General features: G+C 47.4%; 1 protein-coding gene across 4 annotated transcripts in view; it reads right to left on the bottom strand.

Moving 5' to 3' along the window:
* Positions 1-8,320, bottom strand: part of Clstn1 (calsyntenin 1) — a 60,558-nt gene extending 52,238 nt beyond the window's left edge. For 2 of the 4 annotated variants that reach the window (XM_047523287.1, XM_047523281.1), the window contains exon 1: positions 7,742-8,089. In XM_047523287.1, coding sequence (XP_047379243.1) covers positions 7,742-7,832 — 91 coding nt within the window. In that variant the 5' untranslated portion in view covers positions 7,833-8,089. Of the gene's footprint in view, positions 1-7,741 lie in introns of all 4 variants that reach the window. The other 2 variants (XM_047523297.1, XM_047523293.1) reach the window with 2 other exon arrangements.
* Positions 8,321-13,748: the final 5,428 nt, after the last annotated feature.

The raw sequence follows: 13,748 nt of genomic DNA, 5'->3' as shown, positions 1-13,748 counted from the left end.
CCTGGTGCCTCTGTTCTCCAGTCCCTTCCCTGACTCCCCGACAACCACCTAAGCCACAGTTCACGTGAAACCAGAGAAACCCACACAGGCTGCTGCTCAGACCTACTTGCCACAGCATACTTTTTAAAAGGAGTGGTAAAAAGTTCAACCTTTTTAAGAATAGAATGATTTAAGAAAAAAAAAAAAAAAAGGGTTAATAAACTCAACCAGCTGAAGAAGCTAATATATATTAATCACTGGCATGAATGACCTCTTTAAAACAACATTTCATTCAAACAAATATAAATGTTGTAGTTATTATTAAAGTTATTAGAACAGGGGCTGGGGTTGTAGCTCAGTGGTAGATCATTTGCCTACCACCTGTGAGGCGCTGGGTTCAATCTTCAGCACCACATAAAAATAAATAAAAACAAAGTATTGTGTCCACCTACAACTGGAAAAAAAAATTAAAAATAAAGTTACCAGAACAGGAGAGAATGTTGTATTGCTAAATCATCTAGGGCTGGGGATGCAGCTTAGTGGTACAGTGCTTGCCCAGCGGGGACCAGACCCTGGGTTCAATCTCCAGTATTCAACCCCTGCCCATAAAAAAGAAAAGAAAGAAATCCTGTCCTACTTTAGAAAGGTTTAAACATGTCAGATTTTATACTCCCCACTAAAAAAAAAAAAAAAAAAAAAAAAAAAATTTTTTTTTTTGTCTTTTCTTTTTTTGCTGGAGACAGAACTCGGGCCTCCTCCTGCATGTGGCACGGACCAAACCATGAGCTACACCTCCAGCCCCAACATTTACTTTCTACTCGAGGCTCTGAACATGCACACTAGTTGCTTCTCAGCTAAGCAAGAGCAGGCTCTCATGTGCCTAAGTATGGTCTTTTTAAAACCCTTGCCAAATGAATGATTAGAACCATAAGAAGACATCAATGGGTATTTACAAACAACCCAGAAGCAAGATCAGCCCTGGCAACGCTGCAGGGATTTAAATCCAGGGGGAGGACCATCTAGGTACCCTGCCGTTAACACAGTACCAGCAACAGACAGGCTCCACCACTGGGAATGGCTACAGCCCACCCGTCAGAGCCCCCACGGCTCCTTCTGCGATTCCGCCCAGAGGAAGCCAGGAGTAAATTAAATTCAAGCCAGTGTATCTTGCTACTTACTACTTTGACGAACATCTGAAATGCACAGCAGAAAAAAAAAAGATTAAGGATTACCTAAGAATTTTAATTATTTCTGTTATCCCCTTTACTAATTCCATACGTAATAGGAAACTGGCATGAATTAGTCAAGGTATTTTAAAGGTAAACAATCTATTCGACACAAGGGCGTTAATCCCCCAAATCATAAGTGACCTCATTCCTCAACCTCTACCTCCCATTTGTTGTCACCATCTCTTGTGGTATAATCTGGCTCTTGCCAAGTGCTGGGGGCAGAAAGAAGAGCAGGGCCATCTCTACCCTGAGGCTACTGGAGAAGAAAAGGCTGGAGTCTTGGGTGGGGGGACCAGCTGGAAGGGGCAGCTGCGGGTGGCTGGGCACTGGCCGGGGAGGAACCCTCTGGCAAACACCTCAGGGTTGGGCCCACATGCTGACCACTGACAGGCAGCCACGGGGGCTGGGGGCTGTCGCTCAGTGATAGCCCACCCTTGGCACGCAGGCGGCCTGGGTTCAAACCCCACACCAAAAAAAAGAGAAAGAAAGCAATGTGCTGTATTAGGAAAAATTTTAAGTATTGTAAGAGCTCAGAATAAATGTGTTACATTTTAAGTAGATATTAAACAAAGATGACATTCATTTTTACTGAGTTTTAAAATGTATTTTGAGTCTAAAGACATATTTCTAAGTGTTTTTATACTATGATTGAAGATTAGGTAAATAAGGAATAGTTAATTAAAAAATGAAATCAAAGGACCAGACAAAATAATTTACTTTTCAACTAACTGCACTTTTCAGTCAATTAACATAACAAAAAATGTAATGAATGAAGAAGTGTCATCTTTTAAACTAGTTGTAGTTTAGGAATTCTAGTGTTTATTCAAGTCCCTTTCATAAAGTTCAACCCTGTTCCCATCACCTAGGTATCTACTCTGCAGTGTCCCTAGTCCTGAGCCTGCAGCACTGCAGGGATGCATGCCCAGATCAGCAGTGGACACCAGGGCCTGGAGGTTTGGGCCACTCGCCCTGGGCCTCTCAGAGAGAGGTAGCAAAATCAGAGCTGCAGGCCTGGATACCGCGGGGAGGAAGGAATGATAAGATTCAGTCCCAAGGAAAGCTGACCAGAGTCCCTAACAGAGTTCTTAAGAAAAATGTCATTTGGTGAACCAGCAAGTGCCCAGCACCAGGCCAGGCCAAACAGCTGAAGAACACACTGTGTTTCAAGGGAAGGCCCTGTAGGCACAGATCTTTCAAGGTTCCTCCAACTCAGTCCAAAGCTCTGGGCAGTAAGGACACTGGAGACAACGGTGAAGGAAGGAACTGGTTGGACGAAATGCCACTTTGCCCCAGAGCAGGAACGATAATCAGCATCTCAAAATTCTAGTAAGACATTCTAGTTAATGGGGCTGGGGAGATAGCTCAGTCGGTAGAGTGCTTGCTTTGTATGCACAAGGCCCTGGGTTCGATCCCCAGCACCAAAAATAAATAAATAAATAAAAATTCTAGTTAAGAAAACTCAAAGGCTGAGATGAAGCTCAGTGGTGGAGTGCTAGCCCAGCACATGCAAGGGAGGGAGGGAGGGAAGGTCTGCAGGGTGTCTGAGCAGAAAATGCTCCTGTAAAACCAGGCACAGTGACGCACACCTGAAATCCCAGGCACGCAGGAGGCTGAGGCAGTAGGATCCCAAGTTCTAAGTCAGGCTAGGCAACTCAGTGAGACTGTCTCAAAAAAAATTAAAAAGGGCTGGGAATATAGCCCAGTGGTAAGCACCCCTGGGCTCAATCCCCACCACACACACACAGTAGATGCAGGGAAAGATCTATTTTTGTCCTAAAAAAGGAGTTAAAGAAACTACAGATCAAGGTAGACTTAAAAAATAACAGATTTGGTAGGAGCTCTTGTCAAAAGAGAATCAGACTGGTCCAAAACAGGTGAATGAAACATAATGTTCATATCTGACCAAAAAGGTAAAAAAGGAAAGCATGGATTCTTCCTCGGTGTGCTACCACACAACTCTTAGTGGGGCTCTGGAAAGGAAGGAAATTAACTTCAGGCGTGAGGCGTGCTTTGGAGTTTATAAGGCATTCTAAATTCAGTTATCTTGAGGTAACTGGATCTTTGCCGAGAACCTTTAAAAATATAAAAGACTTAGCAACAGAACGTGTGAATTTTTAATCTAATAATATCTTCCTAAAGCTAAAGAAGAAAATTAGCAAAAATATGTCTAACACATAGTGGAGAAAGGACCTATTGAATCTAGGACCACAGAACACAGCACTCCAATTCCGAGATTCCAATTCCCAGCTCTCCAGAGTTGGGCGCAGAGAGGGTTTTCTTTTTCTTTTTTTTTTTTTGGGGGGGTGCTGGGGATCGAACCCAGGGCCTTGTGCTTGCAAGCAAGCACTCTACCGACTGAGCTATCTCCCCAGCCCCCAGAGAGGGTTGTCAGTCTGGCCTTCCTATCTGGCCTACACACAGCCTCAGCTGGTGTCAAAAGACACTTCTGGAGGACCTTTTTTTTTTAAATAATACCAAAAATATGACTTTTCACAAGTAATTTTCACTAGTCTTGAGTCCATATTTTTTGATACTCTATTAAAACACTTATATAGCAAATTAACATTTAAAATTTTCATTTATAAAGATGCAGTATGTTTTTATGCAACTCTGGTCTTGCTAAATCAACACTACAGAAAAACCAAACTACAGAGATCTGACACTTCAACCAGAATACAGGAAAGATGCTCAAGGTGGTGTTCAGATAATCAGATCTTCCGTGTTGCTTCAACTCTTATGAACGAACACTATCTAAAAAATTACAATTTTCCTGTCCTAGAAAGCAATAATATAAATACTCCAATCATTTTAAGTGTTCTAAAATTTTAACGGAAATCAGGTTCCTTGTTTGAAACACTTAAGACTTGGTTTAATAAGCTTAACCAAGTCCTGAAACTAGTGCTTTGAAATTATAGCATTTTCTTTCTTTTTTCTTTTTTTGAAATTATAGCACTTTCTAACCTCAATGTAAAAATAATGTTGTTTTTCATTAAAATTTCATTTTGGGCGTATTCTTCATATCTGAAACTGAAATACTATTGCTCTTTTAAGTTTACAAATCAAACAATGCAGGAGATGGGGCTGCAGCTCAGCGGGAGAGCAAGTGAGGCCCTGGGGGCCCACCCCACCAAGAGAAAGGGGGAAGAAAAAGGAAGAAAATCAAACAATACCAGCACAAATACTACAGGACCTGAGCTCTGAAACCTTTCTTTTGAAAAAGAATCCCTATGAAACTACTTGATTTTTTGCTTTTTCTCTTAGAAGTATGAGGTGAATTTCAGCTAACTGAACATTCCAGTTAATTAAGTTGAAGCTCTTAAACTGGGATACACTCAGAATCAGTAATATTTTATTATTCCTTCAGCAGTTATAGATCCCCCTTGAAATGTTACTGACCTACAGCACTAAAAATGTTAGAAAAAAGAAAACAAAAACATTAGACTAAGGGTAATATTGAAATCTATATTATTCAAAGGCCTTTTTATCCCAAAGTTGCTTCTAAGAAACCATCTTCCAAAAAAGCTAAGAAATACAATAACTAAAAAAATAGATTCATAGTGGTAACAATAGCTTTCATAAGGCTCAGTCAGTTTTTTGTGGTCCAATATCCCCAACACTGCAATCCACAGAATGGATCCTTGAAAAAATATCTACTGATGAATCCCTTATCCATATTGCAGAATTTAAGTCTGCTTCATACTCCAATGCACGTTTGTAATGCTTTTTTCAGTATAACATTCACAGTATGTGACATTTTTTTCAGTACCTAACATCTACCTGTCTAGTGAAAATTAGTATGTCAAAATACCATGATGTCTACACAGAAAGAGTTATCCATCCATTCATTCCATCACACGACAAATACTTCATGCCTACTGTGTGCTGGTGACAGGACACAGGCCAACAAAACTCTCTTCCATGTCTGGATACACATCCCACCGGGAGGAAACAGAAATAGGAGAAATTAACATGAAGCGGAGAAAAGAGAATTCAGGGATTCTCGGAGGGAGATGAAATTCCAACAGGAAGGAGACCAAGAAGTCGGTGCAAATTGGAAAAGTAAGGTGAATACTATTTATTTGACTTTGAAATAGTTGCATTTATTTTTAAATATTCATACAGCTATTTCCTCTACTAATTTCAATTTCCTGATCTCCAAGACGATACAGAAGGCAGGCTGTCTGCTAACATGGCCATCGGGGCACTCCAAGCATAGTTCTAATATTTTGGCTTACTTAATGTTTTTGGAGAACAACTGTTAAAATCAAAGTGAAATTTGGGGAGGATTATCTACAAAGCATCTAATTACCAGTCAAATGCAATTTATATGAAGAAATCTATCATTCTCTCCAGAAGTTTGTATGTGATCTTTATCCCATTAATTATTCAAGATAGCTGGAGTATGAACAGCTCATGTCATGCTGTCTTGCAGCAATAAAAAGAAACTTAGACATCAGGTTGAGGGTGTAGCAAAGCAGTAGGGTGCTTACCTAGCATTCCCTGGGCCTGGTTCTAGCCCAGCACTTGGAGGGAGGGGGGCGGACACACAAGTCAGACATCAGCTGAAATGATGATCTTTTCAAATGAGTCCATAGAAAGTGCCTCCACAAATCGCATATTTACATACAAAATTCATTTGTAACATTTCAAGATGAAATTGTTTTATTAGCATCTCATGTAATATTCATGAGACATTTTCTAACATGCGAGATGAAAAGACAACAAATGCAACAGAATCACTGATGTTTAAAATTTTTATTCTGAAGACTAAGAATCCAGAAGTCCTATAACTGCACCAAGAAAAGCTCAGAGAAAACTAGCAGATTACAAATGACTCCGACCCTCAGCACATCTTCCCCATAAGATCTTCAGTCCACCATAACAAAGCTACTCAAGAGCTGAAGTCTCACCAACTGTTTAACCAACGTAGTTAAATAATAAATAGCAAGTGCAGGTACGTGAACAAACTTAAAAAACATGGGTCTCTGGCAAGGAATGTCATCACTACTAAACACAACACACTTGAACTGCTCCCAAAATACCGAATCCAAGCACATATTTCTAAAATGTGTACGTTTTTCCCAAGAGAAGCAAAACTTTCATTTTTTATTTCTTGGATTTATTCATCTTTCAGACCTCTATGTCACATCTGGAAAGAACATTTCAAACTTAGCTTGATGTAACTTTAAAAAAATCAAACAAGGGCAATTAGGTATTTGGAGACTAAGACCTAAATTTGACACAGTCAACAGAATGTTAGAAATGAAATAAAAGAAGTATTCAAAGTTTATCATGCTCATGTGAAGAAGGGAACGCTGGAACAAAAGATGCATTCGCCTCTTGTGCCCTTTAATTAGTGAACACCATACTTCTTTCCGTATGGCAAGCCGAGGAGAAAACGAGAATTTTTTAAAGCTTGCTAAATTGGAATACGACCATTTCATCTAAACTTATAATTCTCCCACTCAAAATTTTCTTTTCATGGAAAAAAAATAAATAAATAAGAATCAATTCAGGTCTCTGTGGACGACACCTAGATTACTTTGCTCCAAGGCCAAGGAAAATGTTTACGATTTCCAAGATCCATTCGAAAGCCCAGTATCTGCAATGCGTAAGCTTTTCGTTGGCAAGATCAGTCAATATCAGAAAAGCATGTAATGCTTAAAAGGTTAAGTGGATGAAGGTTAAAAAATAATAATCAACTGGCCAGGAAATATTATTTGCCAACTAACCATAAAATAATTCCGGTCTTAGAATCCTAACCGACCGGGCTCCTGGTTTCTGCGAGGCCACCTCAGCCGTGCAGGATCGGCAGGAGCGTCAGAAACACTGCAGGAGACGCAGGTTTGTGCCACCTGGTGAGACCGCGGTCGCGAACCTCGTCAGGATGCCACCTCTGAGTGAAAGGGTGGGAGGCGAGCACGAAGTTTGTCAGCCTCTGCTCCTCTGGAAACAGACGTTACCGCACTCGGTGGGGAGGCGGAAAGGGGCGAAGTCGTGGTGTCCGCGGCGCAGCGCAGTCGGCATCTCGCACGGGGCGCGGAGGAGGGAAGGGCTCTTATGTAAGCACACACCGAAAATCGCGCGTGCACCCCGGGCCGGTGCACGTCGGGGCACCCGGCACACGAACGCAGCACCCCCAGGGTGCGCCCGCCTGCGAGCGCGGCGGGGGACGGTGACCTGACCCTGTGGCCCGTCTCCCCGACCAGCGCAGCCACCCCGAGGCCGCAGTGGGGGCGGCCGAGGCCCGGCGCCCCGCCCGGGACCGAGCCTGGCTTCCCGGGGCATCCGCAGCGCGCGCCCAGGGCCTCCTGCGCTCGGCCGGGCGGTGAGCCCCGCACACCCACGCCTCGCCGCGACCCTGCGCCGCGAGCTCGGGCCCGGCCCCTGGTCCCGCTGCGAACCCCGGCGCCCGCCCCGCCTCGCGCTCCCGGACCCGAGCCCCGAGCCCCGAGCCCCGACGCGGCTGCCCGAGCTCGGCCCCGACTCCCCACCCGACCGAACCCCGCGGCCCGCCCGGGCCCGACGCTTACCTCGCGCGGCCCAGACCCCGCCGCCGCACAGCAGCCCGGCCAGCAGCAGCCCGGCGGCCGGGGCCAGCGCGGGCGCAGGGCGGCGCAGCATCGCTCGGGCTCCCGGCGCCGCGGCCGGCCGGAGGCGGGAGCGGCAGGGAAGCGCGCGGGACGCCGAGCGGGGCCCTCGCGGCCCGGGGCCGACTGCCTCGCGGCGCGGCGAGCACCGGGGTCCGAGGAGGAGCCGCCGCCGCGGCCGCCGTGACGCTGGGCCGCGCGCTCGGCCGCGGGCGCCCTCCCCTCCTCCGAGCAGCGCTTCGCTGGAGGCAGAGGCAGCAACTAAGATGGCGGCGCTGCTCTCTCTCGGGTCCGGCGAGGGTACCCGGCCGGGGGCGGGGTGGCGACGGGAGGGGCGGGGAGGGGAGCGGCGCGCGGCGCGCGCGCGGCGGGCCCCGGGAGCGCGCGGGCCCGGAGGGCGGGCGAGGGCGCGCGCGGCGGACCCGCGCTCCCGTCGGCGGAGCCCGCCGCGCGCGCCCGCGGGGATGCGCCCGAGGGTCGGCTCCGGAGCGGCCCGGAGGGACCCGGGGGCGGCACCCCTGTCGGCCGCTGGCAGGGGCCCGGGTGCCTCAACCCCTCATCCCCGCGCGCGCTCCCGGGCTCCGACGCCGGACGAGCGGTCCCGGGTCCCGCGCCTCCCTTCCCGAACCTGAAGGACTGTTCCTCCCAGCCTCCACCCCAACGCATCTCCTGCGGAGTACAGATCTCCGCCGGAGGGTGCAGTCCCGGGCCTTCGAGCGCAGCACTTAAGTCTCGTCTCCTCCCAGAACCTCTTGTCCTCTTCTGCCAGGTGGAGGTGAGAGGGAGCTTGCGGGGTGCTGAAAGGAGTTCCAGAGCGAGGTCAGCCGAGCTTGCTTGGTAAAGTCTAGGGCGACGCAGCTCGCGCTGCACCTGTTCCAGCCCCCTGGGCGGGGGGCGGCTTTTTTGGAGGAGTTTCGGGGAGATGGAGGGAATGGGGCTGCCCTCAAAGAGACCTGAACTTACCGAAGAGATCTGTTGTGGCTTTTAAAGGGCGACTCGTGTGCATGAGCTTTCTGACAAAGAACGACCTCTGTGAAGGATCCCTACAGGGTCTCTGGGGTCCCTCTTTTACTTTGTAACCTGCCCTCTCCTTTCGATGAGCTGGACTGCTGGTTCTGCCCCACTCTAGAGGACAGGGTTGGAACAGCCATGGATGGGCTCTGGGGAGCCAGGCACCTATGAGATTTATTGGCTCCTTTTGACAGAGGAGGAAACTAAGTCTGAAAGGTGAAATTACTTCCCCAGTCGAGATAACTATGTATATATGTATTGTAAAAAGAACCGATCCTGGAGGACAGAATGGACATGATTGAGACCCCAACAGCCAAAGTTCCATAGCAATGAAGCCTTAAGTATTCAAGGTTTCTGGAAGAGCTACCAATGGATGTTGAGGGCCATCTTTTGGGAAGGGTCCTGCTGATGATGGGTTTGTGGAGGCCAGCTTGGTGGGTGGAGTTCTGGAGGTTGGGTGGAACACAGAGAAGTTTGGAAGAGTTGAGGTGACGAACTCAAAAAGTAAATGGAGACCAGATTGTGAAGTGCCTCTTGATGATGAGAAATTTGGGTTTGATTCTACAGGCAACGGAAGGACCTTGAACCGCTGTGAACACAGGTGTGATGTGACCTGATGGGAAACTGAACACACCTGTTCCCCACAAGCATTTTCCAAAGTCCGAAGATTCCATCTTGCTAATAATGTCAGTCCTTCCCCTGTTGTCCCCTCCCCTGGGTTGAGGAAGATTAGAGCCCCCTGGCTGGACCCCTCCCAAGACTCATGCCCATCACCCTTCCAGCCAAGGGTGTCCTCCTCTTCCGGGAAACAGGCTGGCCTCCAGCAGCTTGCTGTTGATTCTGTCCCTGACTGACTCTGAAACTCATTTTGGGTTTCTTATTGCCAGTTCATAAAGTCCAGGCAGCTTGGTGGGCTTCCCCCTCCTCACCCCAGACCCCACCCTGCTGACCTCGGGGCATGCTGTCTGCCACTGTTTTGCCTAAATTCATTCTTGCTCAAGGGCTCAGGGTTGCCTCCCCGGAAGTCTTCCTGGCAGACCCTCCTCCCATCCCCACTGCCCTAGCCATGTAGTCTGTTCTTCATACTCTGCTGCCCAGCACCAGCCAAGACTAATCCATCTAGGTCCTTTCCTTCTCCCCGCTGTATTATTTGTTTTCTTCCTTTTTTTTTTTTCAGTACTGGGGCTAAACCAGGGCAGCTTTACCCCCAAACTACATCCCCAGTCCTTTTTGAGACTGGTTCTCACTAAACTGCCTCGGCTAGCTTTGAACTTGCAATCCTACTTCCTTAACTGGGATTACAGGTGGGTGCCACCGCACCTGCCCACCCCCTACTATAGTCTAATGGGAAGGATTCAGATGTACAGTCAGACAGAACTAGACTGGAATTCTGGCTCCCTCTCCCACAAGGGACCTTGGACAAGTTATGGAACTTCCTGAGTATCTCCTCACCTGTGATAGAATAACAATACCCACTTCCTAGAGTTACCAAGACTTAAATGAACTGAGGCTATTAAAGGGCCTCATAGAACCTGATATGTAGTTTTGTTTTGTTTTGTTTCATTTTGTACTGGGGAGGCGCTGAACCACTGAGCCATATCCCCAACCCTTTTTTGTATTTTATTTAGAGGGTCTCACTGAGTTGCTTATGGCCTCCCTAAGTTGCTAAGGCTGACTTTGAACTTGTGATCCTTCTGCCTCAGCCTCCCGAGCTGCTGGATTACAGGTGTATTTATTTAAATAGATGGCAGTTTCTCTTTTTCTGTCAGGGGTGGGAGCCTCCTCAGTTCCTAGCATCCTGCTGAGAACATAGTAAGTACTCAATAAATACCCAGTGATGGGCTAAATGAACTGCTGTGTTAGATTTTTATTATCATCATGGAGCTTACACTTCAGAGGGTAAAAAAACAGACCCTGCAGGTTTCCCAGGGACCTTTGAATTTACAGAACTTAAACTCAGAAAGGTCTGATCTCAGAGCTGTGTTTGCAGTCAATAGGCTGATGCCAAGGGGGAAATTTTAATGTATTCACTTCTACGAAAAACACAAACAAAAGCTCTTCAGTGTCTGAAATTCTGATCCCTTTATCTTCCGGCCCTCACTGTCCCTTAGAGAAACAAAGTAGATGTAAAAGGTCCAGCAGCGGCTGGGATGGACAGAAGGCTGGTGAGCTCGGCGCAACCTGCACACATTGGACACACCAGAGTCCAGCTGCAGTGCTCAGCTGGAGAGTCTTGAAAGCCAGGGAAACCAGGAAACTCCACTTCTGGCCCACCTGACCACAGCCTCAACTGTACCGGCACTTGTGGAAGGTCTTCCCTGTGATGGATCATTAGTCCTCAAAAGGGCCCTGAGATAGAGGTTGACCTGGACCTGGGGTTGGTAGAGAGAGGAGCCTTGTCTGAGCTGAGCCAGTTGCTGACAGAGGCAGCGTCCAGGGTCCTGGAGCTGTGGGAAGGAGGCGTCCTGCAGGCCCATCCTTAGCAGGGACGTGGCTTGAGGATAAGGAGGTGGCTTTGTTAGGTGGTCAGGGAAGACTCGAACTTCTGCACATGAGGCAGTAGGTGAAGCGGACACCAGATTTTCCAAGCTGCCGCACCCTGCAGGCACCCTGCTGTTGGTTATAACAGCAGCTCCACACTAAGCTCTTTGCCTGCCAGGGACCCATCCTTCATGCCTCAAGCTACCTGATACGGGAGGTACTTTTATCGTCCCTGTCTTACAGCAGGGAAAATGTCAAATTTGCTCAAAGCACATTGTTAGAAAGTAGGACTCCTGGAATTCAGTTTTGTGTCTGTCTGAGCCCAAAACAGTCCTTTAACCCATATGTGAAATTATCCTACAGATATTCAAAACAGCCCTGCACAGGATCCCACAGCCCCACCAGTGGGTCAGAGGTGCCTCCAGCTCTGATTTCCCTCAGGCTGCACAAGGCTCTGGAGGCCGATCTCACAGAGCCAGAGCGGAGGCCTCCCCACATTAACTCCCAAGTCCCAGTCACACAAAGCTGAAATGAGGTCTCATGCAGAAAAGCCCTCTGCCAGTGTAGAGAGCCAGTCTCAGGTGGGCGCGTTGTTACTTTTTTGCACAGTGTGCGCTCGGCAGGTATCTGTGGCACAGTCTCAGCCAGGTAAGCAGTTATTAGAGGCACACTCCTAATGGTGTGCTTGGGGACAAATCCACCTCAGGGTTGCAGCAGGAGAAAGTTATGAGAATCTTTTTTTTTTTTCCCCCTTTTTAAAATGCAGTACTAAGGATGGAACCCAGGGCCTCACACCTACTGGGCAAGCGCTCTACCACTGAGTCATATCCCAGCCCAAACTGTGAGAATCTTGACCCAAGCAGCTGATTAGAGGTCTGGGATGTACTAAAATCTCAGCCCCTGGAACCCTGAGAGGGCACAAGGTACCTTCTCTTGCCTTCTGGTGGCCTAGACAGGTCACTTCGCTGCTGTTAAAAGGAATAATTAGGGCTGGGGTTGTAGCTCACTGGTAGAGCACTTGCCTTGCACATGAGAGGCACTGGGTTCAATCCTCAGCACCAAATAAAAATAAATAAATAAATAAATAAATGTATTGTGTCCATGTACAACAAAAAAATTTTAAAGCAGGGGTGAATAATTAGCTGGGCACAGTGGCACACACTTGTAATCCCAGGGACTTGGGAAGCTGAGGCAGGAGGATCACAAGTTCAAGGCCAGCCGGGGCAACTTCGCAAGACCCTGTCTCAAACAAATAAAAATATAGCTCCATGGTATAGCACCCCTGGGTTCAATTCCTAGTACCAAAAGAGGGCAGGGAGAGGATAATTCCTTTTTGTGTGAGTAGTGCTGGGGACGGATCCCAGGGCCTGGTACAAGCGAGGCCACTACCACTGAGCTATACTCCCAGCTAGAAGGGATAATTAATGAGAGACAAAATGACATGGTAATTCTGTTTTCTACAGTTCTATCAAATATTTATATAGTTCTGCTGCCATATCTAGAAAGCAAGACTTTCAGAGAAGTCTAGACCCATCCTTCCCTATTTCTCCCTCCTCCTTTTTAAGTTGCCATTTTGTCTAATTTTGGCTTATCTTTCCATTTAAAAAATTGTTTTGCTATGTCTTTCCTCTGTCTTAGATCAACAGCAGCAGAACCTGGTATTCTGCATCTTGCTTTTTGCACTTAAAAGAATATTCTAGGGTATGGGGATGTGGTTAAGAGATAGAGCACTTACCTAGCATGCCTGAGGCCCTGGGTTCCATCCCCAGAACAGAAAAAAGGCAGAGGGGAGGGAGGGAGGGAACAGGAAAAAAAATAAGACATCTCAGAGATGGCTCCATGGCAGCACACAGACGTACTCATTCCTTTTTGTAGTTGCATAGTACTCCCTGTGGAGACATGACCGGATATTACTTAATCAGGCCTTTATTGAGGAATATTTACCCCCCGTTGAAGGGTAGATTCCAATCCTTTGCTTTTACAAAGAGTACTTCATTGAGCCTTTTTCTATTTTTTTGCCAACTGTGCCACTTTCCACCTCTGTGACCTTGAGCAAGGTCACACTTAACCACTCCAGTCTCAGTGTCTCCATCTGTAAAATGGAGACAAGTCAGGCCCTCTTCACTGGGTAGTTTCAACAGATGAGCCAACACACAGAAAGCAGAATTGCAATGCCTATTGTTAGAAGCAAGAGTTAAACAACATTTGTTGTTACATTATTTATTACTGTTCATGACTTGGGGCTTTAAGCTGTTCTGACAGTGGCAGAAACCCTGGCTCTGGAAGGGGCATTGCCGTGGTCTCTGGGACAGCAGGTTGGAACTGTGGGCTTGTGGGGGAGGGAGGCTCCTGGGAACTGAACCCAGGGCCTCTTACTACTGAGTTACATCCTCAGTCCTCTGTTATTTTTATTTTGAGACAAGGTCTTGCTGAGTTGCTGAGGCAGCCTCAAACTCGT

This window comes from Sciurus carolinensis, chromosome 1 (genome assembly GCF_902686445.1).
Source record: "Sciurus carolinensis chromosome 1, mSciCar1.2, whole genome shotgun sequence".
Classification (NCBI taxonomy): domain Eukaryota; kingdom Metazoa; phylum Chordata; class Mammalia; order Rodentia; family Sciuridae; genus Sciurus; species Sciurus carolinensis.
This window is presented reverse-complemented; position numbering and strand designations above follow the sequence as displayed.